Source organism: Sardina pilchardus, chromosome 3, assembly GCF_963854185.1.
Source record: "Sardina pilchardus chromosome 3, fSarPil1.1, whole genome shotgun sequence".
In the NCBI taxonomy this organism is placed as follows: Eukaryota; Metazoa; Chordata; class Actinopteri; order Clupeiformes; family Clupeidae; genus Sardina; species Sardina pilchardus.
Genome location: NC_084996.1, coordinates 11,788,956 through 11,813,627, shown reverse-complemented (window position 1 = coordinate 11,813,627; position 24,672 = coordinate 11,788,956). Strand labels below are relative to the sequence as shown.

The following is a 24,672-nucleotide window of genomic DNA, read 5'->3' as shown; positions in this document are numbered from 1 at the left end:
GTTCTGAAGTTCTTAGAGCCACGCACTGGTCCCTCCTCGTCATCCATATCCACTGGCTGCTTCTTTTGGCTGTTTCAGAGACTGATTTAATTGTCTGTCGCAAAGTCAGACCTTGGATACCAAGGTGTTTGAGCAGCCTAAAGGTGGATGATGCCACAAACCCTCTGCATCCCACCTCAACTGGATAGGCATTTGTATGCCACCCTCGTTGTTGAGCATCTGCAGCCAGTTCCGTGTAGCGCAGTTTCTTACGCTCATAGGCCTCCTCAGTTGAACTCTCCCATGGGACTGTGAGTTCTATGATGTTAACAGATTTAATTGAGGGGGACCAGAGCACCAAGTCTGGCCTAAGGGTGGTAGCTGCTATCTCTGGTGGAAAAACTAGTTGTTTCCCAATATCAACCAGCATCTTCCAATCCCGGGCCCTTGCTAGCTTTCCGACTTCTGGCTTGGCTGGGGGGGTGGTTAGGCTTAGGCTTAGTTGTCCCTCGCGGATAAAGGTTGGCGCTGTGATGGAGTTGACTAACCTCATGGGCAAGGAGTTGATAACTTTCCTCTTGGTCTCAAGAGCCACTGCCAAATCCTTGAGAATCTGAACCTTGAGAGCCTCCAGGTGTAGCGGCCCTGTGTGAGGCTGGTGTTACAGCCAGTCAGGAGACTTTTGAGTGTTGCCGGAGTTGGGCAGAGGTCACAAGTTGGGTCTTCACCATACCACACGTGGAGGTTCTTTGGAGATGGGAGCACATCATAAGTAGCTCTGATAATGAAGCTGATATTGCTTGCCTCCATTGCCCAGAGCTGCCTCCAGCTGAGCACTCTTCTCTCCAGGCCTTCCCACCTCATCCATGAGCCAATTTCACAGTGTCCAGGTGTCTGGCCTAGTTGATGTTAATGATGCCTTAATTGGCAGGGTAAAACATCTTCCTGTTTCAGTCTTTCCTATAGACTGAGCTGTTCCAGAGGAAGTTAGTTTACACAGTGGCGACATCTTGTGAAATAGGCTCATTGTCCCTGCTTGGCTAGGGAGACGACTTTTGCAATAGAATATTGTTTTTAGTACATGTCTATTATATCTAAAGCTAAATGAAGCACTGTGATCACATCCACCACTGAAGTAATGTGATGTATCTAACATGCTAGGCTTATTACTATGTCAGTAATCATCATGACAGTGTACCTTATAATGGCCTTGGTTTAGTTTCTTGCATGATGTCTTTCTGTTAACTGGGTATCCATTTACTGCTGAACCCAATGCTTTGAAAAGTGACTAAAAGGGTAATTTCGGTCTATAACAGCAAAACTATAGCCTACTTGGCACATGGTTTCTCATGCTTATGAACAGAGACACAGAGGTATGGCCTAGAAGTCTGTTTATGAACAAAATCAGTTTGAAACCATTTATGATTACCGGATCCTCAATAGACACCGCTATACTGGTGTAAAAGGTGTAGTAGTACCAAGAAGAAGACAGATGCTATCAGTGAAGTTAATGAAGAGGGGACAGAAAATCAACAGAGTAGATTCAACTCCATGGTAATCTTCAATACAAAGCCTTTATTAAAATCTTAATACATAATGGGTATGTTGCCATATCCACATTTGAAGAAAGGCTTCATTTAGGAAGGAAGGTGTTATAGAGCCCTTGAAGGGTCATGTTTTTTAGGTGGAGATGTATTCAAATCAAGGTTTGCGAGGGAATTCAAGATTTGACTAATGTAACATCCTCCCAGTCTGCACTGTGAAAACCTTCCAGGTGATGCTTGACCTTCAATCAGTCAAAGAGGGACATGTCACCCTGCTGCTCATCAAGATCCACTGGCTACTGTAGCTGCCCACATTCATTTCAAATTCCTAATGCTTGCTCACAAAGAAGGGTTACACTTTACTTTAAGGTATCTACATAAGAGTGACATGACACTGTCATGAATATGTCATAAACAAGTCAAAACATGTACGACATAATGCTTCTGTCATTAAGGGTCATTTGGTTTTTGTCCTGACAAGTTAAGGTTAGGGTTAGGGCTCATATGTCATGACAAGTGTTCATGACAGTGTCATGTCACTCATGTAGTTACCTTCAGTGTTACCCAAAGTAGTCTCTGGTTTTACACCACTTGCACTCCTCAAATGAAATACACTTGTCTCTACCACCTGTAAGTTTGAGGCAATCCAAACTTTTCTCGTCTTGTTCCCTGGAACACGGTATAGTTCCAGAGTAGCGGCACTCTCTATCTTCAAAACCCTCCTGAAAACCCAACTCTTCCGAGAGTACATCCACTCCTAGCAGTAACAAATGGATACGCTTTATCTAACACATCCCAGTTCTTATCGCTGCACTAACATCTCCTTTTTCCGGCTCAATACCTTGATTGTTCCCTTTTTGTAATTGGCATGCGATAAAAGTGTCAGCTAAATTACTAAATAAATATTGCGAGGGAATGCAAAATTAACTATTTTTTCTTCCCACCAAAGGCCGCCTCACTGTCCCTGTGAGGCTCAATACAATGTAGGGCCTCTACTCCCCTGGTTAACCTGCAACTGTAGAGGTTATTTTTGTCACACTGTATATTTGTGCCATACGTTGCAGCTGCAACATGACTTGGTTTTCCTGTCACACATATCAACCTATTCTTGCAGGTTGCCCTGTAATGTCAGCTGGGCTCCAGTTACACAGTGGAAAGTGTCACCTGGTGTATTTTCCCACTTTGGAGATAAGGGGTGAGTGTGTTTCTCACACTATTTCCAAAGGACGTGTTTTAACACATGGTTATATTAAAATGAGAGTTGGCGTGTCATATTATGTTTTCAACAAATATTGAATTACTGATTAATATGAATGGTTCTCTTCAGTTCCACTTGCGGTGCGACATTCTTACATCAATGAATAACTTTGTATTTTTGACTTTAGGACTTGGTGTACATGTGGAATGCTTGAAACCAAAATTGGATATTGGGCATTGAAGTTAGAATGGTTTCATGGTATTGTGCACTCAGTATACTTGCACTCTGGACTTTGTCCAGTGGAGGCTGACAGCATCAGAGCAGGGAGCACCTCATCTCAGGCCAGGGGGTGGGTTTGGTATAATAAGCTTTGAACTTGTTTGGTTATCAGACCCGATCTTGTCGTGGTACCTATGGGGCCAGTGGCAACCAGAGATTAGGGTGGTATTGCTGGAACAGAGCAAATACACAATGCTCTATATAAGGACCTCACTTGGGGTTTTTCCTGTATTTAATCTGAATTGTAGTGGTCTGCTGAAGTCTATTATCCTAAAATTAGGGGGTAACCTGGAATTAGACTGCAAGTTGTTTTATTTATACATGCTCCCATGAAGCACTTTTTGACTGGCTCAAATGGAGCTGTCCCCGTGGGCCTTTGTATGCCCAGTACATAGAAAAATTACAAAAAAGGGATTTCCTATATTGTGTTATTGTAAACAGCTGTCAGCCACAAACATCTGCAATACGTTAGCTCTATTTACAGCCGAACTGGGTCAAACGTCTTTTTGATTCCTATTATTATAAGTATACAGAAGGTGTAATATCACAGTTTGCTAAGAGGCGTATTATTCAGCATGAGATATAGTTGCAGTGTATATTTTTACATTGGGTGGAACAGATCAGTGTTCTGTTTCACCTTCTGCAGTTTGAGAGAGATATCTGTGAAATAGTCTATTTCAAAATTAGGGGGCACCCGGATTTGAACCGGGGACCTCTTGATCTGCAGTCAAATGCTCTACCACTGAGCTATACCCCCTCATATTCATGATAATTTGGTACAGCTAATAAATGAGTTATACAATTTTCAATTGGATATAGAGGTGAATATGAGAGCAGTGTTTGAGATAATGTGAAAGGAGATATTTGATGTGGTATGAGATATGTGGAATTTGAATTTTAGATGGAAATTACATGTATGGTGCAAAATGAAGCTTAACCACAACTGTGACTGTGTGGGACTGGGAGGTATGTTGACTCCCCTGGGGCTGTATTTTAGATAGTGCCAAGTGGCATGTCTGGAGTGTCTGCATTTCAGACGTACAGTGTCTCCTGATATAAAGTGGAGTCCCTCCATCATCAGCTACTGAAAAGACCCTTGAGTCTTGACCTCTCACACTTCTATGATACAGACAGTCCATTGTCCTTGAGGTGGCATTCATTCAGATGTATTTGCATAATCACAACTCATTTGCAGCTAAATGCTGCTGTTTGCAGATCTGAAGATTCAAAACATCAACAAAAGCAATAACAGCAAACAAAAGAATTTTGGAAGGTTTTTATGATCTAACTCAACTTATCAACAAAATTAAATGACTGCTTCTTCAGTATGAAGAATTAGTGAAGATCTCATTATTATGTAGCTATCAATGAATGTGCCTGTATATTTAATTATGATTTCATAAATCATAATTCATGTCATAAGTATTAACCTCCTCTATGATTCTCTTCCTCATACTTTATTGAGACACAACCATGTCTGTAGTAGGCCTAACTGTTGTTACAGAAAGGGGTATTCCAATTCCTCATTCCAATAAGGGGGAAAAGAAAGAGGAACTGAATAAATAAATAAACAGATTGGTTTTGCAGTGTTCAGATGTGTTATTGCAGAAGGTCAGACATGTCTGTACCGTATTCCAGAAGCAGCTGCTATGACTTTGTTACTTAGTATTTATTCAAATATTAAATGGGTGATGAGGATGACAAAAATAATGACAACAATTCCCTTAATAAAGAGAAAGAAGAGTGCCTTCCACTGAAACACATATTAGTTGACATATCTCCCACATCCAGAAAAGTTCTGTTGGGATGATATGATGGGAATTCTTTTCTTAATGTGATGATATTTGTTTTTATCACTATATCTGATTGAAACTGTATTGCTTTGTGGTGCAATACACAGCATCTCATCTCAGAAAGCCCCTCTGGTGGATACTAAGGATAGTGCAGGTCTTGCACTTTGTCTCTGTCACCGCTATTACTTCCTCCGAAACTCCTACCCTACCCTTCCTCTCAAACGGATGTCATTTTGTCGTAGATCTGATGCTTAATTCAGTGCTCAGAGCTTTGCTCGTGGCCATGTTGACATGACACTTCAATCAGAGAGGGTTAAAGCAGTTAAAGTTACAGCTTTGCCTCAATCAGTCTGCTTTTTAGAATGCCTCTAAATTCTTTCTAGAATGCACCTGAAGGATTCTATTTGGACTGTCCATTGTTTATGTTTATGCTTATCAAAGTGACTTACAACTATATCAATAAACATTATCATTAAAGTTAGTTAAAAAGTAAAGTAGCTTACATTAAATATAAAAATGTGATGTGAGCATTACTGTAAATGAACATGTCCTGTTTACTGGCTCTCTGGCCTTTATACCAGCAAGTAACAGACATACACAGCACAACTTAATAATAGCAGGCCTTCATAATAACAAAGGCATATGTACAAACATAGAAAACTCTATGTAAAGAAAATGAAATGAAATGACATGACAAGTCTTAAAACATTTCCTCAAAACCCCCCAAACTATTGCAAGAATGTAGAGCTAGAAATATTTCACCAATGAGGAATCAGACTAATGGTCTTGACTGGAAGCACAGTGGCCGAGAGGGGGAATAAAGCTGGATCATATTAAGACCAGAAGATGCTGATTCAGTAAGTGTCCTGTAGGCCAGGGAGAGGGATTTGAATTTAATTCTAGTTGCTAAAGGAAGCCAGTGAGGAGCAACCAATTGGGAGTTACATATCTCTTCTTCAGCTGTCCATTGTGCATTATCCATTGTGCTCATGCTGATTGTGCGCTGTTACTTGATCAACTGAGAGTTTTCTTGATTCGGTTCCACTACTGAGCTGTACCAGAGACTAGTCATTTGGACCCAGTTATTTTCCCAATGGAATATGTCAACTGGTGCATTTTCCCACCCTGCAGATAAGGGTGCTATACATGCTGCTACAAAAGTACATTCATTCATCAGACATTTTACTCTGACATTCACTTCACATAGTGCAATTGCCATTTGTGTTTAATGTGAAACACACTGATTGTCTTACTGTATATCAGAACACAACCTTGAACACGTGGGGCATTTCTCAGAGGTAGCCTACCGCATTTGAGAGTAATCTCTCTGCACTCAAAGCCAAGATAGTTGCAATTTATGAGAAATACTGATATGAGGCACATTGCAGATGATAAAATCACTCAAAATGTCTCTGTACCATCTATAGGCCTGATGCTGTTTTTGGAATAGTACAAATGTATGTCCACGTTTCTACAGAAAGAATAGAGTTATCATAGGGGGTATAGCTCAGTGGTAGAGCATTTGACTGCAGATCAAGAGGTCCCCGGTTCAAATCCGAGTGCCCCCTGTTTTCAGAAAAATAAACCAGGTTTCACTCAGCCTTACATGAAACAATGCCCTTATCACAGACAAATCATACAATTAACCACCACTCAAAAGCCAGTTACTAACATAGACCTCTTCTGCTGATTGCACGTCCATCACAGTGAGTGAGTTTTGCCAAATGGACAATTTAAAAACCACACCTTTACCAAAAGATATACTTTCTGTTCCAAGAAAAAGCATGGCAAAGACATTTCATATGTGACTCAAATGGGCAATATCATTTGATCAAATGTTGTCTCTCGTAAGTATGTTATGTGTGTTCAATAACTGTATTAGATTAGATTAGATAAGGTTCAACTTTATTGCCATTGTGCAGAGTATATGCTATACGAAAACGAAATGCAGTTGGGGTCTAACCAGAAGTGCAAAAAAGCAGAAAGAGTAATTATAGACAGGTGGTGCATAGACAGGACAAAAAATAGATAGTGCAGAGTAGACAATTGGTTTAGAGCAATACATTAAATATAAATATGTGCAGTGTTTTAGCAGTTATACCTTGTAAGAATAACACATTATAATCGTAGTAAGAATAATATTGATATATTCAAGAACACTATAATTGACTTTGAAAATAGACATCTGTTTGAATTGGTGTCATTATATGTTGTGAATGATTTCACTCACTGTCTCTGTGTAGTCATAGAAACAAACACGTGTCATGCACTTTGGCACTTTGCCCGGTGAAATATTAACCTGTTTAAGTTGCAGCCTCAAAGACAGTGCCATTTTGAGATTTAGTCAAATGAAGACACCTGTTTGGACATGTTGGATGAGGTAAGTTTTCTCTTTTTTTGCTTTCCATGATTGATGATATCTTTAGTAAAGCATGCCAACAGAACTATGACTCATAGGTATTTGTTGAGAACAATTACTGAACTCTATGTAATAGGAAGTTGATACAGTAAAGTATGAATTGAGTGCGTGGAGGATGTGGACTGTGTGAAAGTCATAATAGTCAGTACTTCCTGAAGAGTTTTCATTCAAGGCCAAACATTTGTTTGGTTACATTTTTAAAACCAGTGTCTAACCCTGCGCTTCTTCAATACTAATCTCTAACCCTTTACTCTATCCTTTGAACTGGCACTGTAACACAAATATTGTGAAATTGACCTGACTTATTTCAAAGTTTTTTAATTTTTTTTTTTTTTAAATTAAAACAAGATGGAAATTATGAGTAGCCTAATACTTAATATAAACATGACTGAAATACCCAATAGGGCACAGTGCATGAATGGATGTCCAACATTCAGTAGGGTTCTATGTGGTAACACCATTTTCTTTCTTATAGTAATTACAATCTGTGAATGCTTAGATTGCATAGGGAATTGCCAAAAGTGAGATATTTTGGGTTCCATACTGTCTACATGATATTCACAGTTGAATGTCAAACATTTTAACCTATCATATTCTTATCAACATTATGCTACAGTATGTTTCATCATGGCTCTAATCCGCAAAGTCTTAAATATTGTCCCACAGAGCACATTACTGTAAATCAGATTCTGTGATCTTTTGTTTTCAGTCATATTTAAATTAGTTATACTGTAGTATCTGACCAAATTACAGTCAACCTAGTATCTGCCCATATCCAGTGCCCAGTGGACCAGTTACGATGACCCCAGAGGACAGACATCACTTAACGACAGAGCAGAAGGATGCTGACGCTTCAGCAGACGGAGAGGAAGCAGGGCATTATGAATATGGTAAGCAGCACTGAAGACATTTAGCTGGGAGCTTGATCTTTTTGTTACAGTCCCATTAATTAAATGAAATGATGAGTATGTGAGCAATGTCATAACTCAGATCCAACTTTATTGGCTATTTGTTATCATCATAGAAAGCCTGCACATTTCAAAGTGTGTTTTCAGCAACTGATGTCTTCAAAACCTAAACACTTCCACCTAACCTCAAAGTGCACAAATCTTTGCTTTAAGCATAATGTATATTCTGATGTAATAACTGATATAATGCAAAATAGGCAATTGCATAAACATTCACCCGTTTAGACCTTTGACCGCAATGACAGAACAGATTCTGTGTGGATAGATCTCAGTTAGGTTTGCACATCTGGGTATTGTAGTTTTACTGCACTTTCTTTGGAAAACTGCTCAAGTGTCAAATTACAGATAGGGTGTGAACAACCCTTTTTGAGTCCAGCCACAAATTCTTTTTGGATTGGGGTCTTGGGCACATAAGCACGTTCACCTTGTTGTCTTTAAACTATTTCCATGTGGCTTTCACTGAGGTCATTCAGGTCATTGTCTTGCTGGAAAATAGATCTTCTCTTCTCAAGTCGTAGTTCTCTTTGCAGACTGAATCAGATTGTCCAGCAGGATTTCCATATATTCAAATTCATTTGAACCTTTACCTTTACAAGCCTTCCCAGGCCTGCTGCTGAGAAGCATCCCCACAGCATGTTGCTGCCACCATCATGCTTCTAAGTAGGGATGGTGTGTTTTGGTGATGTGCAGTGTTTGGTGTCTGCCAAATATAGCATCTAATCTGATTAAATTTTGGTCTCATCAGACCACAGAACCTTCTTCTATTAGACCCTGGACTTATCTGCTGAATAACATTCAGTACAGCTACCATACTGTATAAATATATGACATATTACTTTTTCTTCTCAGTTCCCCCTAACCTGGAGGAGTGGCGAATCATCCTTCTTGGTAAGAGTGGCTCAGGGAAGAGCTCGGCTGGGAACACCGTTCTGGGTGAGGAGCTCTTCAAATCAGACATGAAGCTGTCCAGGGTCACACAGTTCTGTGAGAAGAGGACCAAAGACATCAATGGGAGACCTGTGACGGTGATCGACACCCCTGGACTCTTTGAGACCAGGCGCTCGAAAAAAGAGGTCGTCCAAGAGATCCTGCAGAGTGTGACCTATAGGCCTGGACCTCACGTCTTTGTGGTGGTCATCCCCATTGGCCGCTTGACCCTCGAGGACAAAGCCACCAATAATCTGATCGAGAGCACATTCGGCAAGAGGGTATGGGACTATACCATTGTCCTGTTCACCCATGGCGACCGGCTGGAGGGGAAGACTCTGAACGACGTCATAGCCAGCGGTGACGAGGACCTCAGAGAATTCATCCGCAAGTGCAGCGGCGGGTTCCTGGCCTTCAACAACAAGGATATGGGCGACCGGGACCAGGTGGCCAAGCTCTTGGAGAAAATAGAAACCCTGGTGGCTCTTAATGGAAGCCAGTATTACAAATCGAACCTGTACCCAAAGCAGGAGAGGAAGATCAGAGAGAAGCAAGAACAGATCTTGACTGAGAGGGATAAAGATATTGTGCGCAGAGAGAAAGCGTTGGAGGACCTTTACAATGGCGAGGAGTTGGAGAGACAGAAGCAAGCTCTTTGGAGGAAAGAGGAGGCGGATGCAAGAAAAATGTCAGAGGTGCGGCCAGTTAAAACCCAAATGGGAGTAGTCATTGCCACATCGCTGATGGCCACTGCAGTTTTGGGGCCGGTTGGAGTAGTGTTAGGGATTATTATTGTCATCTTTATAATGATTTCAAGGATCTTTGTTATGTAAAAACTTTGAAATTGCGTCTTGCATTATAACATGGGATAATGGTAAATGGTTGCTAAAATACACCTTATATGCTACCTTATACCTATATATAACATTCACATTTCCAAAATCTTAAAAATGTTTAATGTGTGACATTGCTGGAATTTATGCCATATTAAAGGGGAACTATGCAGTTTTTTTAAAGCTTAATTTACTTTAACTTCATAGCTTCAGAGTCATTGGGATGGTTATGTGACTTTTTCCGGGTTGAATGATGGCTGTCCGTGCCACCTGCCTTGGTGGAATTTGTGCCATGGCAGAGACGGCCAAAAAAAAGCAGAAAGTGAGAAAACCGTTGTCAGAGGAAAGAGGAAAGGGCAGACTGACCGAACGAGGAGTGTTGTAAAATATCTACTCTGAAGCTGTAGGGGGAGCTATGTAGAGAAAACTCCAAGCAAAAAGCAAGAAAACAGTGAAGCAATTGCCCAAACTGCATAGGGCCCCTTTAGAGCACAGATGCAAATGTGAGGATTTAATGAATTCATGAGCATCTTACTGCAGTTAGCAAGTAAGACCCAGAATGCTTGATATTGCACTATGTAACACTGTTGATTAGGGAGAATCATGACAACTCAGTTTTTGTCAAACTGGGGACCAACTGTGGACTAAATTGCATTGAATATTAACGCCAAGGGGCATAACAATATCAATTATTTTAGTTTCACTTTCAGTCACACCTTGTGGTTTCACAGTGGCCGATCAACACCAAATGAATACATAGCCTACAACATGCTGCAGGATACAACAGCAATGCACAACTGACTCAATACCTCCCTGCTCCCGCCCAATTAAAGAACTCAAGTAGCCAGAAAAAAGTCCCTGTCCATACTCAACTTTGCCTTCTGAGAAAAGATGACCCAAAACAAAAGAAGAGTGTTCCTGGTGTCTCTGGTTAGAGGTTGATCATGGCTGACATGCAAAGAGACGTCACTGTGATCCACCACGAATGAGCCCAGCAAGTGAGGCCACTTAGGGCATGATTGCAGGACACAAAATCAAGGAGTTGGCTCCCCCTACTGGTTAAGTTGGAAAACAGTGTGTGAGGTGACAGTAGGAGTCAGTGTTCATTCTCTTATGAGGGATTTCCAGACAATCAAGTACATGAAGATAACACGTAGATAACAATGAAACAGTCATTCAAATGGTCGGGAAGCTTAGTAAATGAGAATAATGTATCAAAACTAATGTGTCACTGTAATTTCACCATGGTATAAACAGAAAAGCAGTGTTAACTTTGGTGGCATGATGTGTGTGGGTTGAGGAATCTTCTTCCATATACAAACACACCACCACCACAACTACTGAATAAAAGTCATGCAACATTGATATATTAGAATGGATGAATTGAGTATTGCACTATGTTCTCTGATGTTAAAATAGTATATATTCAACTTTGATTAAAAAATAAACCCAATTGCAATTTTACAAGCCCAATTAAAACCTCATATTTAGACTGGGTATTGAAATGGTCCGTTTCACTAAATGGCGCCCTCTTTGGCAACCACAATTGAACTTCAATGGCTTTGCGATATCTGACAGCACAAGCAGGCTTTGTTTTAATTTCCCCATTTTTTGGTGGCTATTTCAAAGTTCAAGATTTTGAAGGAGGGCACAAACATGCCCCATGTTCATGACATGTTATGCACAACCTCTCCTAATTCATGAAAACCAAGACAAAGATGGCTTCTATTCTATGTCTCCTTTAAGAGAAAAATATGTGCCAGGCAACAGCCAAGCAATCACTTTTGCTATTCAATGCTTGCCGTTTGATGATCATTTTGATACCACACAAGTGAAGTCCCAGTCATACCGATGGTAAAAAATCAGACACAGAGTTATATTTATGATGCATCAAAGGAGAGACAGCGTGACTTCAGGTAAAGATCCACAAGCTGCTCTAACTAGACAAGGAAATAGTTAGGGTTTAAGTATCCTTCCACCAGCTGCTCTCACTAGACAAGGAAATAGTTTGAGTTTAAGTATCATTCCAGGTTGATGAGAGATGCGGTTTTGGTCATCCCATCTTAAGTGGACTACGCTCAGTCAGACTCTGATTAGTGCCGACCTGGCAATCCAGAGCAGATTGCTATGGACACAGCCATACAGCCAACAGTGAAACTGTGGTGAGAGATTTTTGCAGTCATAATATTCCCTCTAATCTCTAACCACATAGTCGCACACAGATATACACAGGGATAGTGCAGGAACAGAATGAAATATCAACAGTCATCTCATATGTGGAAGAACACATAACAAAAAATATCAGGACATAAACCACTTATGAATATAAAAATAATAAGTTCCAATTCCAGTACTCTCACATCACACTGTAAAACAGAACGTTGTGTTGCATAGTGCACTATAATAAACTCAGACAAATAGGTTAAAAGCTATAGTATGTGGTCTAACTGGAAACATTCCTCAATGTCCCTCAGCGCTTCAATCAGCAGGTTTCCTGTACCATCAATGCTGAGGTCATACAGTACATACAGAGTAAACAACAGGTGATAACAATAACAGTGAGAACTCAATGCAAACACACAACAATACATACATACAATATATACTTACTATTGAACATTACAATTAAATGAAATAATAAAAACCATCAAGTGCCGAATTCCTTCTTACAGCTTGAGCTCTGTTGCATGCTGTTTTGTGACATCTCAGAGACACTATCTGATTTAGATGTTCTTTCTTGAGATTGTCATATCTCAAGGTGCAACATTCTTTCTTTCAAAGTGCCACATTCTTGTTTAAATAGTCAGTATTCACTGGTCAGTTGACTACGCCAGTCATTTGAATCTTTCCCTGGCTTCCACACGCATCATTCCCAGGCTGGTACGTAATACAGGAAATTTAGGTCTTTGCTCGATAATTTGACAACTTTAGTTTCAGTAATATTTTCAATTATTTTGGGTTATCATGAAATTCTGTATTCTTCTGTTTGTAGTAGCGTCAGCCATAATTGATATACTTTATCTGTAATAGAGTAATAATGTGGAGATTTCATCTCTTGACAGCATATTTTGCTTTCCTCATATTCTCAGTGGGATTACATTTGACAATGACTCCTTTGGATAAACCCTGGTTTCTCCCAACTTCTGAAACTACAGAAGATTATTTGAGTGAGGACACTGCATCTAAGAATTGCACCGGTATGTAAGATTTATTAACATGTACCATTGATAATGGAATTACATTACATCACATTACATTGGCTGACGCTTTTTAACCAAAGTGACTTACAACATGGTAAAAAACAATAAGTGCATTAATGAGTGTAATAAGTGCATCAATGGGTGCAATTGACCGTAGTATTAGCAAGACCTAGTTATAAGTAGTGCCATGAGAAGAGATGTTCTCTGAAGAGCTGGGACGTTTTTTGAAGATGGAGAGGGATGTTCCAACTCTAGTAGGAATTGGTAGTGCGTTCCACCAACAAGGAACAACAGATGAAAAAGGTTTGGATCGGCCTGAGCTTACTGGTGGAAGAGCTAGATGTCGCTTGGCTGAGGAGCGTAATTGGTCGTGTGGTAGCATATGCCTGTATGAGGGATTCAAATAAGTGGGAGCAGAGCCAGACAGTACTTTGTATGTAGGCAAGCGTTAGAGTCTTGAATTCGATGCGGGCATGCAACGGTAGCCACTGTATAGCTGGATGAGCATTGGGGTGACATGCACCCTTTTGGGTTGGTTGTAGACCAAGCGTGCCACTGCATGCTGGATCATTTGAAGGGGTTTCACTGTGCAGGCTGGGAGACCTGTCAGCAGGGCATTACAGTAGTCAAGTCGTGAGATGACTATTGCCTGTACCAGGAGTTGGGTAGCATCTTGAGTCAAGTAGGACTTGATTTTCCATATGTTGTAGAGTGTGTAACAGCACAACCTTGTTACTGAGGCCACATGGTCGGAGAAGGTTAGATGGTTGTTGAGGACGACTCCTAAATTTCTTGTAATCCTGGTAGGTGCAACAGACAAGGAGTCGATTTTGATGTTGATGTCATGATGTATGGTAGGTTTGGCTGGGAGGACCAGCAATTCTGTTTTGAGAGGTTAAGCTGGAGGTGGTGTGCCTCCTTCATCCATGTTGATATGTCTGAGAGACAGTATGAGATTTGTGTCGAGACCAAAGGGTCATCAGGTGGAAAGGATAGGACAGATTTGTACAAGCTGACATAATCATAACATTAATAACATATTAATTAACATCATTTCATAACATTAATTTAGGAGTTTTAAGAACAGCCCTCATTTTACTGTGTTTACTTTTTGAGATACAGATCGATGACTGAAGAATGCTTCCATTGCAACACTACTTTTGAGCTACAATACATAGCCTGAAACAATATTATCTTTTAGAATAACATGTTCTCCTAAACAAAATGTGTGGTGCTCAGTTAAAAAAAGATCTGTATTATTTTATCTGTAGATGATTTAGATGATGATGCAATGACTGACAAGCTCTCAGATATTTACACATCTGAGAAGGAGCCTGAACAAAGTAAGTGTGTTTGTGTGTTTTTCTATTTTTGGGGCTCTAATTATAAAATGCAGGGTACACTATAAACAGACAAATATGCTGGAAACTGAACAGGCCGTAATAGTCCTACTAATATTTGCCAATATATTGACATCAATCAAGCAGCTGTGGTTGAGTAATTAGTAGCACTTTTCATCAGTCAGAACAGGGTAGAGGTTTATTTCAAATGGCAGTTTGTAGATACTGTTCTTGAAAAATTGGCGCATATGTTTGCTGATCCACCCACTTTTGTGTGTAAGCTCAAACGCAAGGTATTGAACTGATGAAATGATTTTGCCTTGTAATAAAATTAGCATTAGTTGGTGTGCGACAGCATCAACACATTTCCTGGCACACTGAGTGACATACTAATTAGCCAGTGGAATGCAATACTGTACTCAAGTATAACTATACTATCTAGTATCTACCTATGTGATAAGAAAACCGAACACTGTATATTCTGTGAGGACTCATGATGACTATAATGGAATTCCCAGAAAAGTTCAAAGCATTTCTTTTATCATCAGGTAGAAGTGTCAGTCCAGCTGGCACGGATGAGTTGCGTATCATGCTGTTGGGGAGGAGAGGGATCGGGAAGAGCTCCAGTGGAAACACCATTCTTAGGCAGCAAGTATTCCCTGTCAACAAGACCCTGAACAGGGTCACACAGGTTTGTGATCGGAGAGAGGGGACAGTAGATGGAAGGCCTGTGGCTGTGATTGACACGCCAGGACTCAAAAACTCCTCTGGCGATGAGAAGAAAGTTATTCGTGAGATCCTGAAAAGTCTGTCTTTCTATAAGCCAGGTCCTCACGTCTTCCTTGTCGTTTTGCCCATCGGAAACCTGACAAAGGATGACAATGAAGTCCACAGAATTATTGAGAACATGTTTGGGAAGAGGGTCTGGCGTTATACTATCTTGTTGTTTACCAATGGAGACACTCTGGAAGGGATTGCTCCAAGTGATGCTATCAGCAGTGCAGACAAAGACCTACGTGAACTCATCCGTAAATGCACTGGAGGGTTTGTGGTCTTCGACAACAAGGACATGGCAAACCGGGCCCAGGTGACTTTGCTCATGGGGAGGATAGACACCATGATGGCCATCAACGGCAACAGGTGGTACCCGAGAGAGTATTACCCGTTTTTCGAGAAGAAGATCAGAGACAGGCACGAGAAGCACATGGAGGAGAGATCCGAAGACATCGCAGAGAAGGAGAGGCAGGTGAAGAGTCTCTACAGCGGTGACGAGCTGGAGGAAAAGAAGCGGGAGCTCTGGAGGATGGTAGACGAGGAGCTGAGGCTTCTGGCTGAGAATCCACCGAGGTTCAAAAGCCTGAAGAGAAATGAGTCGGTCCAGACATACGTGTATAAACCATAGCTTTTTTTTCTACTGGAGACATGCCCCAAGGGACCGGTGATGGCCCTGGATGGCACTGTTCAGTTTTCACGCTCAGTCAGACATGTGTAACACGTTGTGTGTTTCTGTGAACTACCACAGAGCGTTTTGGGAAGAAATGCAGCACAGGATAATCTTTTGCTTTGGATGAACATTTGTATCATGTTCTGTTACTTCACGAGCCCATCCTCTTTTTCTCCCATGTAAGGGACAGGGTCCTCCTAAGTACATTTATCAAACCTACACATTATGTGTGTTTTATACACACACACACACACACACACACACACACACACATATAGCTCATGCTTTTGTTATGTGTCTGCTATGCTGTAAAGCAAAGTATGATGATGCTCGCTCACAGTTTACACTTAGCCCAATAAAGAGGGAGATGTGTACAACCATGCTTCTGCTAGTCTATGATTAGCTGTCACCCACCAATAAGGTGGCAATTTTGGTATATACACACCACCACTCCTATAACATTAAGTTGGAAAATGCTAAAAACATGTACCAGGAGACCGACTTGAAATGTAGTCACATTTTCTACAGTTTAATTATGTTGTGAAACTGTACAGTGTAGCATGATGCTCTAAAAATGGCCTCCACCTAATGTGTAACAGGAAACAGACTGGGGCACGTAGGCCTAACATGTCAACAAGATTAGACAGCAGCTGACACATGTTGTTCGTGAATCTCACAGGTACAATCTGATTTAAAAGAATTCTTTCTAAGGTTGTCATCAGTAGATCACAGGGTGACATGATTCATGTTTTAACATTCAACATTCTTCTCATCGTTCAGCAGAACACATGGCTTCCATGAAGTAATTTTTATCGTCCTGTGGCCAGGAGTATACAATGAAGTTGGACAATACCTTTCACTGATATTATAAAATGATCTTGAGTTACAGCTAATTTTTGGAACCTTTTTATATAGACTCAAGTATCGAGCATATACCCTGAAAGGAGGGTACAACTTTTCCTGGCGGGAAGTTCGGTCTTGCCTTTCTCTGTTGGGCTGCTACTCTGTACAGAATTCTCCGGACCAATCAAATTGTTTGGGCGGGCTTTACACAATGGTGGATAGATGAGCAACAGTTGTCTTGTCTCGCATCATCTTAGGTTGATTTTGATTGCAACAGAAACACTATAGCTATAAATGCATATTATTTTCATGCAGATGGCCTTTCATTTAGCCCACTTGAAAATGGAGTTTTCATCACGGATTATCACACGATTATTTCTGAAAACTTAGGCCTACGTGGATATGTGGGGAAACTCTGGTTTCACTTTCACTAGTTTTCCAAATAGCCTACCCTGCTACATATTTCATTGTCTTAGATTTTCCTATCGGGTGTTGTACAAGCTACTGACAGTGCAATAGGCCTAACTAAAAAAAAAAAAGACCAGAAGAGATAAGCTATTATAGGCTATTTCGTTGCTATGTTTGGTTAGATCTATCCAAAGAGTGCTGAGCCATCCCCCCGCCCTGTATCGTTTGAAACACGCCCCATAATCACAGTCCAAGGGATTAGTTTCAGACTCACATTCTGACCATAATTGTGAGTATGACGTCGTCAGGCTATTTGTACCTGGCAACTGACATGAAATGTAGTCACATTTGCTACAGTTTCGTTACATTGTGATTCTGTACAATGTAACATGATGGATGACAAGTCATGTCTGAGAGCCCAAACCGAAATGTTATAAGTAAAAACACTAACAAAATACTTGTATGGCGGACTTCCTTTACACATTTTACTAACACAATGGGCACAATATTTGATAGGCTTCTTCCTGAGGTTTGTTGACATTCCACATTCTTCAAATAGTAAGCAGAAGACATGGCTTCCGTGAAGTCATTTCCATTGTTCTGTAGACAGCAGGTACACCGGGAAGTTGGAGACCGAAAATTGTAACTGATATACAGTTGATAACAAACTATACGAGGACATATTCAAGGATATATACTTGGTAATGACTCCTTTGGATAAATCCTGTTTTCCCCCAGCTTCTGAAACTAAACAAGATGATTTGACAAAGGGCTCACTCACAAATGGTAAGTACCGTTGTATTAATAAAAAAAGAGAGCAATAATCGTGCAAGCTGGTATGAATTACACAGGCAAAATTAAGGTAATTTCACAGTTCTCCTTCCACAAGTATAGACCACTGAATTGATTGGTATCACCTTTAATTTTGTTACACCATTTTGATCTGAGTTATGATATGAATGCGTTCAAAATGTGCTCTAATTTCCTAAAGCAAGTACTGTATGTGGCACTCAGCTTTTAAAACAAATCTGCTTCATTTTATCCGCAGATGAGTTATATGACGAAGTTGACATGCAAACAGATATATACACATCTGTGGTGGAGCCTGAACAAAGTAAGTAGAAGTACTCCCCCTACATTAATACAGTTATACATAGTTATATAGTACAATAATGAGTTGTAGGTTGCTCAAACAAACAAACACACACACACACACACACACACACACACACACACACACACACACACACACACACACACACACACACACAATACACCCCCTCTCTCCACCAACCCACTCAACCCCATGGTTACTTGCTCACCCAAACTGACTGTGATGTGTACATGACCACTAAAGCTGATCATGCACAAGACACCTTTCTGAGCAATGTTGATGGGCAATGCTCCTGAGTATTGTTATTCTGCCGCGTTCCTTTTGATATTGGGCAATTTATTTTTCTTTAGTATTTTAATGATGATTCAGTAGGCAAAGTAGCATACTGTATTGGAACACTTGGAACCGGTTATGTGGTTGCCCTGCAACATTGCTCAAAATGTTGGCCCATGTATCACTTACTGTACTGTAAAGCAACACAATGACCTCATTGTCACCATTGTCACCTCGTTGTGACCATATTACCATGAGTTTGAGGACATTCTTTTAAGGTAGTAGAAGTGGTTGCTTTAAGCACACATTCTGTGGCTGTCAATAAGGTCGGTTGTTAATGAAGAGGCCTTGGAACCTACGGAGATGGAAGTAGAGTATTTCAAGAGCAGTATGACAGCAGTACATGCCTTGCACGTGACTCCTTTTAAGTCGGTATTAAAGGAGTATCATTGCAGTAAACAACACGATACACATGCACGATACACATGCAGTAATGACCATGACAATGATGGCCCCTGTAAGGTCTCATTCCAACAAATCCAGCCTACTGCCCATATGAGTTTGACACCCCTGCTTTAAAGAGTATTTTACAAAATACAAAAATACAGTATGTTGATACATGGCGTGGTATTTTGTAGTTTATTTTTATACACTTAAAATGGGGGTATTTGTGATGTATTATTTGATGTTAATACATTTTGAAGTATTTTTGCTCATCCCTGGTAATATCTCATCAATAGGCAGAGGTGTCAGTGCAGCTGGGATGGATGAGTGGCGTATCATGCTGTTGGGGAGGAGAGGGGCTGGGAAGAGCTCCAGTGGAAACACCATTCTTAGGCAGCAAGTATTCCCTGTCATCAGGTCTTTGAGCAGGGTCACGCAGGTTTGTGATCGGAGAGAGGGAACAGTGGACGGAAGGCCCGTGGCTGTGATTGACACACCAGGACTCAAAAACTCCTCTGGCGATGAAAAGAAAGTTATTCGTGAGATCCTAAAAAGCTTGTCTTTCTACAAGCCTGGTCCTCACGTCTTCCTGGTCGTTTTGCCCATCGGAAATCTGACAAAAGACGACATTCAGGTCCATAAAATAATACAAAGCATGTTTGGGAAGAGGGTCTGGCGATATACTATCTTGTTATTTACCAATGGAGACACTCTGGAAGGGACTGCTGTAAGTGAGGCTATCAGCGGTGCAGACCAAGAGCTGCGTGAATTGATCCGTAAATGCAGTGGAGGATTTGTGGTTTTCAACAACAAGGACGTGGCAAACCGGACCCAGGTGACTTTGCTCAAGGAAAGGATAGACACCCTGATGGCCATCAATGGCAACAGGTGGTACCGAAGAGAGTATTACCCGTTCTTGGAAAAGAAGATCAGAGAGAGGCATGAGAAGCACATGGAGGAGAGATCAGAAGACATCGCCGAAAAGGTGAGGGAAATGAAGACGCTCTACAACGACGACGATGAGGTGGAGGAGAAGAAACGAGAACTCTGGAGGAAGGTAGACGAAGAGCTGAGGTTTCTTGCTGAGCATCCACGAAAGTTCAGCAAGAAACTGAAAATGAAAAAGTCTGAATAAGTCCAGTCCATTGTTTATGTCGGACATAAGAACAAATAAAAACAGTCAACTATTTGAGTAAGTTGTGAGTACTGTGAGTATGTGTATAAGATATTTTTCGGAAGTAATAGGCTACAGTAGCCTAGGCTATTAGAACATTTTTGCTTTTGATGACAAATTACATTACACCAACTTACTGTATATTTGACTGATCCTTCCCTATGCTGTAATGGAAAAATACTTAGGCCTATAATAATTACACCTATAATATAGGCTATAATATAAATGACCTACTAAATGCATGTCACATGTTTTCATGCATTAGAATGATACCTCATATGCTACCATCTGCGAGTATTTTAGGTTTTCATGCGAAGGAACATTTTATTTGTTTCAATTTTGTTGCATGAAAACGAACCTTTGTGATTTTAACCCGTGTGTTGTCTTTGGAGTCAAAAACTCCACAGTTATACAGTATACAGTATAACCCCTCTAAATTATCTGTTTTCAGCTTGAAAGCTTGCCTTTATGCATTGGAATGACAGCTTCTACCATCTGCGTTAATTTTTTTGATGTGAAGGAATATCTCATTTGTTTCAATTTTGTTTCATGAAAACAAACCTTTGAGGTTTTACCCAATTGTGTTGTCTTAGGAGTGAAAAAACTCCACAATTATGTTAAGCAGTTTAGAACATTTCTAAATTATCTGTTTTCTGCTTGAAAGCTGCTTCTGTTAATATTTCTATTAAAATGTGTCCAATTTTAAAAGTCAACATCTTTCTCAATTGTCTGACGTAAGTCTATGCAAGTTGCAAAGCTAATGTTGGTTGAGTAGGCTACCAGACATTATTTGAATCACAACGAATGATGGACAAAATAATAATCATTAATCAATAATGAATACTCTCGTAAAATCTAACTGACTATTTTGAATGTGATTGCTATGATTTCACTGGCATAGGTGAGACTGCATCATGATAGAAAGCTGTGTGTGTGTGTGTGTGTGTGTGTGTGTGCACGCAAATGGTAGTGGACCTGTTTGGAAGAAAGTCCAGCCTTTCAGAAGCTGAGATTTGAGTGTGGTGCCCGAAGATGACTGATTGGAAACACCCATGTTTTTTCAGGTGTATGGCACAAAGTTGTGCCATACACCTGAAAAAACATGGGTGTGCCAAGATAAAAATATGTTGGCATTAACAGGTGACCTATGCTTGTTGGCCATCAAAAGCAGCTAAAGAATCTGCAGTTGGTTGCACCAGTCAAGTGCAAGTTAGTTTGATAGTAGCAGTAGCTGGCAATGCTGAGAAAAACAAACATCCTTGTTTATCTTACATTGAGTTGATTGAGTTGACTGGGTTAATGGGTATGCTGGCGAGACACGCCACTCTGCCTGCATGTTTTTGTTTATTTTTATTTCAATTTCAATTTCAATTTAATGTCGCTTATAGAGCGCCAATACATTACACATGTCTCATGGCGCTTTACAGAGTGTTAGACATTCAAAGAGAGCCCATAGGGTAAGGAAAAACTCCCTAGAATTGGAGATACATATAGGAAGAAACCTCAGACAGATCCACGACTCAAGGGCCCAACCCATCTGCCTTGGGTCAGTTACAGTACAGTCATTTGTAGTTTGAAAGTTACAATGACAATGAAAGTTCAAATAGTCCAGTGTAGGGAATAAATTGTCCATTAGTAATCCATTAGTTATTTCGGAAAGTGATGGGTCGCTGGGATGCGTGGGCCAAAGATTCGGGCAGGGAACCACAGCAGGCGATGGTAGGGCAGTCATAGGGATGGCGAAGGCAATGGCGATGGTAGGGCAGTCAGAGGGATGTGACTTCAGGTGTGATGAGGGACAGGCACAGAGATGGTTGATGGCTGGTAATGGTTTACCTCACAGGTGAGGTATAGGGGAAAGGGAAGAGAAATAGAGTGTGTTAGTATTACTGTCATGATGGTTGGTATTAAGTATATAAATGGTGATATAAATGATTATAGAGGGTTTACAAAACACTTTTACACACCTCTTTTGTGGGGACAGGTGCGTAGGAATAGGTTACCCAGTTAAACCCGAAGAGAGAATCCCGCACATCGTCCACCACGCATGCAAACATCCACCCACCCACCACGCACGCAACATCCACCCACCCACAATGCCCCCCCCCCCTCCATGTAATGTTCTTAATTTTATTTCATGTTCTGTTATTTTTTGTATTTATTTGTCTAATTAATTGTATTCACTCTTTATTTACGTTATTTCCCTAAGTTTTGTGTTCTTAGTCTTCTGCTTATATAAGTCGGCTAATGCTGTGACGTTAACGTTAACGAAAGTCCATTGGGCTGGGAACCAGAGGTGGAAAACTCCAGCTTCAGTGAGTAAAGGTCCTACCACATATCTGTGCCAACCATTCATTTAAACCAGCTGATTCTAATTAGCCCAACTCTTCAGCAAAGATCATTAAGGGTGGAGCAAGATACTTCATGAGAAGCCACTTCCTGGAAACCGAATAGCAAGAGGGAGGGGGGGCAAAATCCCCCTTTATGCAGAGCTGTTCCATTGAAGTCTATGGACATGACACGCATGACACCCCCCCCCCCCCCCCCTTTATGCAGAGGAAGTGATCCCTGTTTTGCACCCATAGACATGAACTATGACGACGTATCTTGCTCTGCCTTAAGGATCTTTGTCTTCAGCTAGGTAGAGCAGCTAATTCATGAGATCACCTGTGCTAAGTGCACAGGTAGAACCAATACATGGTTGGACTTTTACTCACTGAAGCTGGAGTTTTCCACCTCTGCTGGGGACCTTACCATGGCTAGCTTCTGCCCTGGGCCTCTGACCTCCTCCATCCATGACAGGCGCTGCACTTCACCGTCTGTGGACCTGGACGCGCAACCAAAAATGGGGACTGTCCCCTGAAACCGGGGACGTCTGGTCACCCTAGCCTGGAGTCTGGATTGAATAACACGAGAAGCAAACAACAAACTGTCGCTGTCGAAGTCCACCGAGTACCTATCTGTACGCCCACGACTTCAGACTGTTCTGTGGTTCTAGTCTCCCGACAGCCAGGCTAATCTGGTATAAAGACATAACTAGTGCCATCCTCATTGATACAAATAAAGACTTGACTTGACTTGACTGTGTGGCTTAATCCACATATATGATGGAGCACTGTTTTGTTATGGTTTGCTAAGGAGTAACCCTGCTTAGGCTATAGGGAGAACTGAGACTGAAAGTCATTATTCTGTGTTCTTGCATTGATCCCACACATGTAATTTGGCTGTCCCTTTCAACTCACATCATTATAATACCATAACTGTGCGTTCAGACCAAAACCGTCAAAAGCGTCAAAGTCGCTGGTGAAGCTCATAGCCCGACGCTCAACCCAGTTCGGCGCCGAAAGCGTCAAAGCCATGACGTGAAACATTTGAACAAACCACAAGCAGCAATCCTGCGAGTTTGACATTCTGATTAGTTGACGCCGAACTGTGTCATAGCTCATTACCATAAAGTTAACTGAGGTTCAACTTTTTTTTGACGCCCGTGAAGCTCATGAAGCCTAGCCTCGCGAGCCATCCACGTACTTCCGGCCAAGGATTGCCTCCACTACGAGTCTGGCCGTGCTCCTCTGTGGAGCATTCTGCTCGGTAGAATTGTAACAGAACGCCCCCCCTCCAGAAAGCAGCCAATAAACGAAGAGACGGGTTGGTGGGCGAAAGGGGGAGGGCGCTCGTGACGATGACGTTAAACGCCTGCGCTATGTTGTTATGAGTAACTATCGCCGATTGGGTGAGAGCTGTCCAATCAATTCAAACCAGAACTGGGCGTTACTTCCCGCTTCCTGCAAGCGCTTCAGAGCAAAGAAATTCCAGACCATAATACGAAATGAAATGGTAGTATTATGGGATGGTTAGGACCAGGCTACATGAAGCCACGCTCACGCCCATAACGCTTTTGACGCCGGTAACGCCGACTCTCCATAGAAAATGAATGATTTCCGGCGCTCTTCACGCTTTTGACGGTCTTGGTCTGAACGCACAGTAAGACTGGACAAAAATCACGGCTCCCAATGCATCTTTGGAGCCAGGAGTTGAAGCTGATGGAGTATGTCTGCCTGGAGCTATTGGACTGTCATTGGCTAATCTGCGTTCGATGGGTGGGGCTTGAGATCGGTCAATAGAGCTCCCCAGTCCCGCCCCTCCTCCGAGAGAGGTGCTTGTCCGGAAGTAAAATTCTCATTCATTTCTCCCATTGACTTCTGGAAAAATTCGGATATAAAGAGTTTTAGACCATGCCTTAGGCTAACCAGCTACGATGTGACTCATAAGCATATAACTTATAATTTCGAGTGAAAAAATGAACAGAAAATGTAAAAAAAGCGAAAGGTACAAGACTGTGTACATATCTTAAATTCCGAGATAGAGAACTCAAATCCCAGGATGCTTTGCAAACGTACACACATTTCCAACATTTGCAGCCTAAAGATAGTTTAACATGGTTCCATATTAATCTGAGAAAAGAAGATGATTACTTCCTACCGTTTCCATT

At 41.2% G+C, this 24,672-nt stretch overlaps 2 protein-coding genes and 2 non-coding genes across 4 annotated transcripts; 3 read left to right on the top strand and 1 right to left on the bottom strand.

The window, feature by feature from the left end:
- Positions 1-3,685: 3,685 nt before the first annotated feature.
- On the bottom strand, positions 3,686-3,757 carry trnac-gca (transfer RNA cysteine (anticodon GCA)). The gene has a single exon. It is a non-coding gene; the product is annotated as a tRNA-Cys (tRNA).
- Positions 3,758-6,289: 2,532 nt separating this feature from the next.
- Positions 6,290-6,361, top strand: trnac-gca (transfer RNA cysteine (anticodon GCA)). Its single transcript has one exon. It is a non-coding gene; the product is annotated as a tRNA-Cys (tRNA).
- A 1,604-nt stretch (positions 6,362-7,965) lies between these two features.
- Positions 7,966-16,301, top strand: LOC134075882 (GTPase IMAP family member 8-like). The gene is made up of 6 exons (XM_062530913.1): positions 7,966-8,102; positions 9,030-9,931; positions 12,775-12,820; positions 13,030-13,137; positions 14,412-14,483; positions 15,029-16,301. The coding sequence occupies exons 1-6, from the start codon at positions 8,012-8,014 to the stop codon at positions 15,880-15,882; spliced, it is 2,073 nt and encodes a 690-aa protein (XP_062386897.1). The 5' UTR covers positions 7,966-8,011; the 3' UTR covers positions 15,883-16,301.
- Positions 16,302-16,439: 138 nt separating this feature from the next.
- LOC134076663 (GTPase IMAP family member 4-like) lies at positions 16,440-21,023 on the top strand. Its single transcript, XM_062531822.1, has 3 exons — positions 16,440-17,961; positions 18,224-18,289; positions 19,303-21,023. Exons 1-3 carry the CDS (start codon positions 17,880-17,882, stop codon positions 20,139-20,141), a joined length of 987 nt encoding a protein of 328 aa, XP_062387806.1. The 5' UTR covers positions 16,440-17,879; the 3' UTR covers positions 20,142-21,023.
- The last annotated feature ends 3,649 nt before the right edge of the window (positions 21,024-24,672 follow it).

What these genes read in the sequence shown, in the direction of transcription:
- LOC134075882 (XM_062530913.1), top strand. Translation starts at nt 8,012, where the DNA reads ATGACCCCAGAGGACAGACATCACTTAACGACAGAGCAGAAGGATGCT. An exon ending in TGCATCTAAGAATTGCACCG is followed by an intron (nt 13,138 to 14,411) that starts GTATGTAAGATT and finishes TTTTATCTGTAG; the next exon opens with ATGATTTAGATGATGATGCA. An exon ending in TGAGAAGGAGCCTGAACAAA is followed by an intron (nt 14,484 to 15,028) that starts GTAAGTGTGTTT and finishes TTTTATCATCAG; the next exon opens with GTAGAAGTGTCAGTCCAGCT.
- LOC134076663 (XM_062531822.1), top strand. Translation starts at nt 17,880, where the DNA reads ATGACTCCTTTGGATAAATCCTGTTTTCCCCCAGCTTCTGAAACTAAA. An exon ending in AAAGGGCTCACTCACAAATG is followed by an intron (nt 17,962 to 18,223) that starts GTAAGTACCGTT and finishes TTTTATCCGCAG; the next exon opens with ATGAGTTATATGACGAAGTT. An exon ending in TGTGGTGGAGCCTGAACAAA is followed by an intron (nt 18,290 to 19,302) that starts GTAAGTAGAAGT and finishes TCTCATCAATAG; the next exon opens with GCAGAGGTGTCAGTGCAGCT.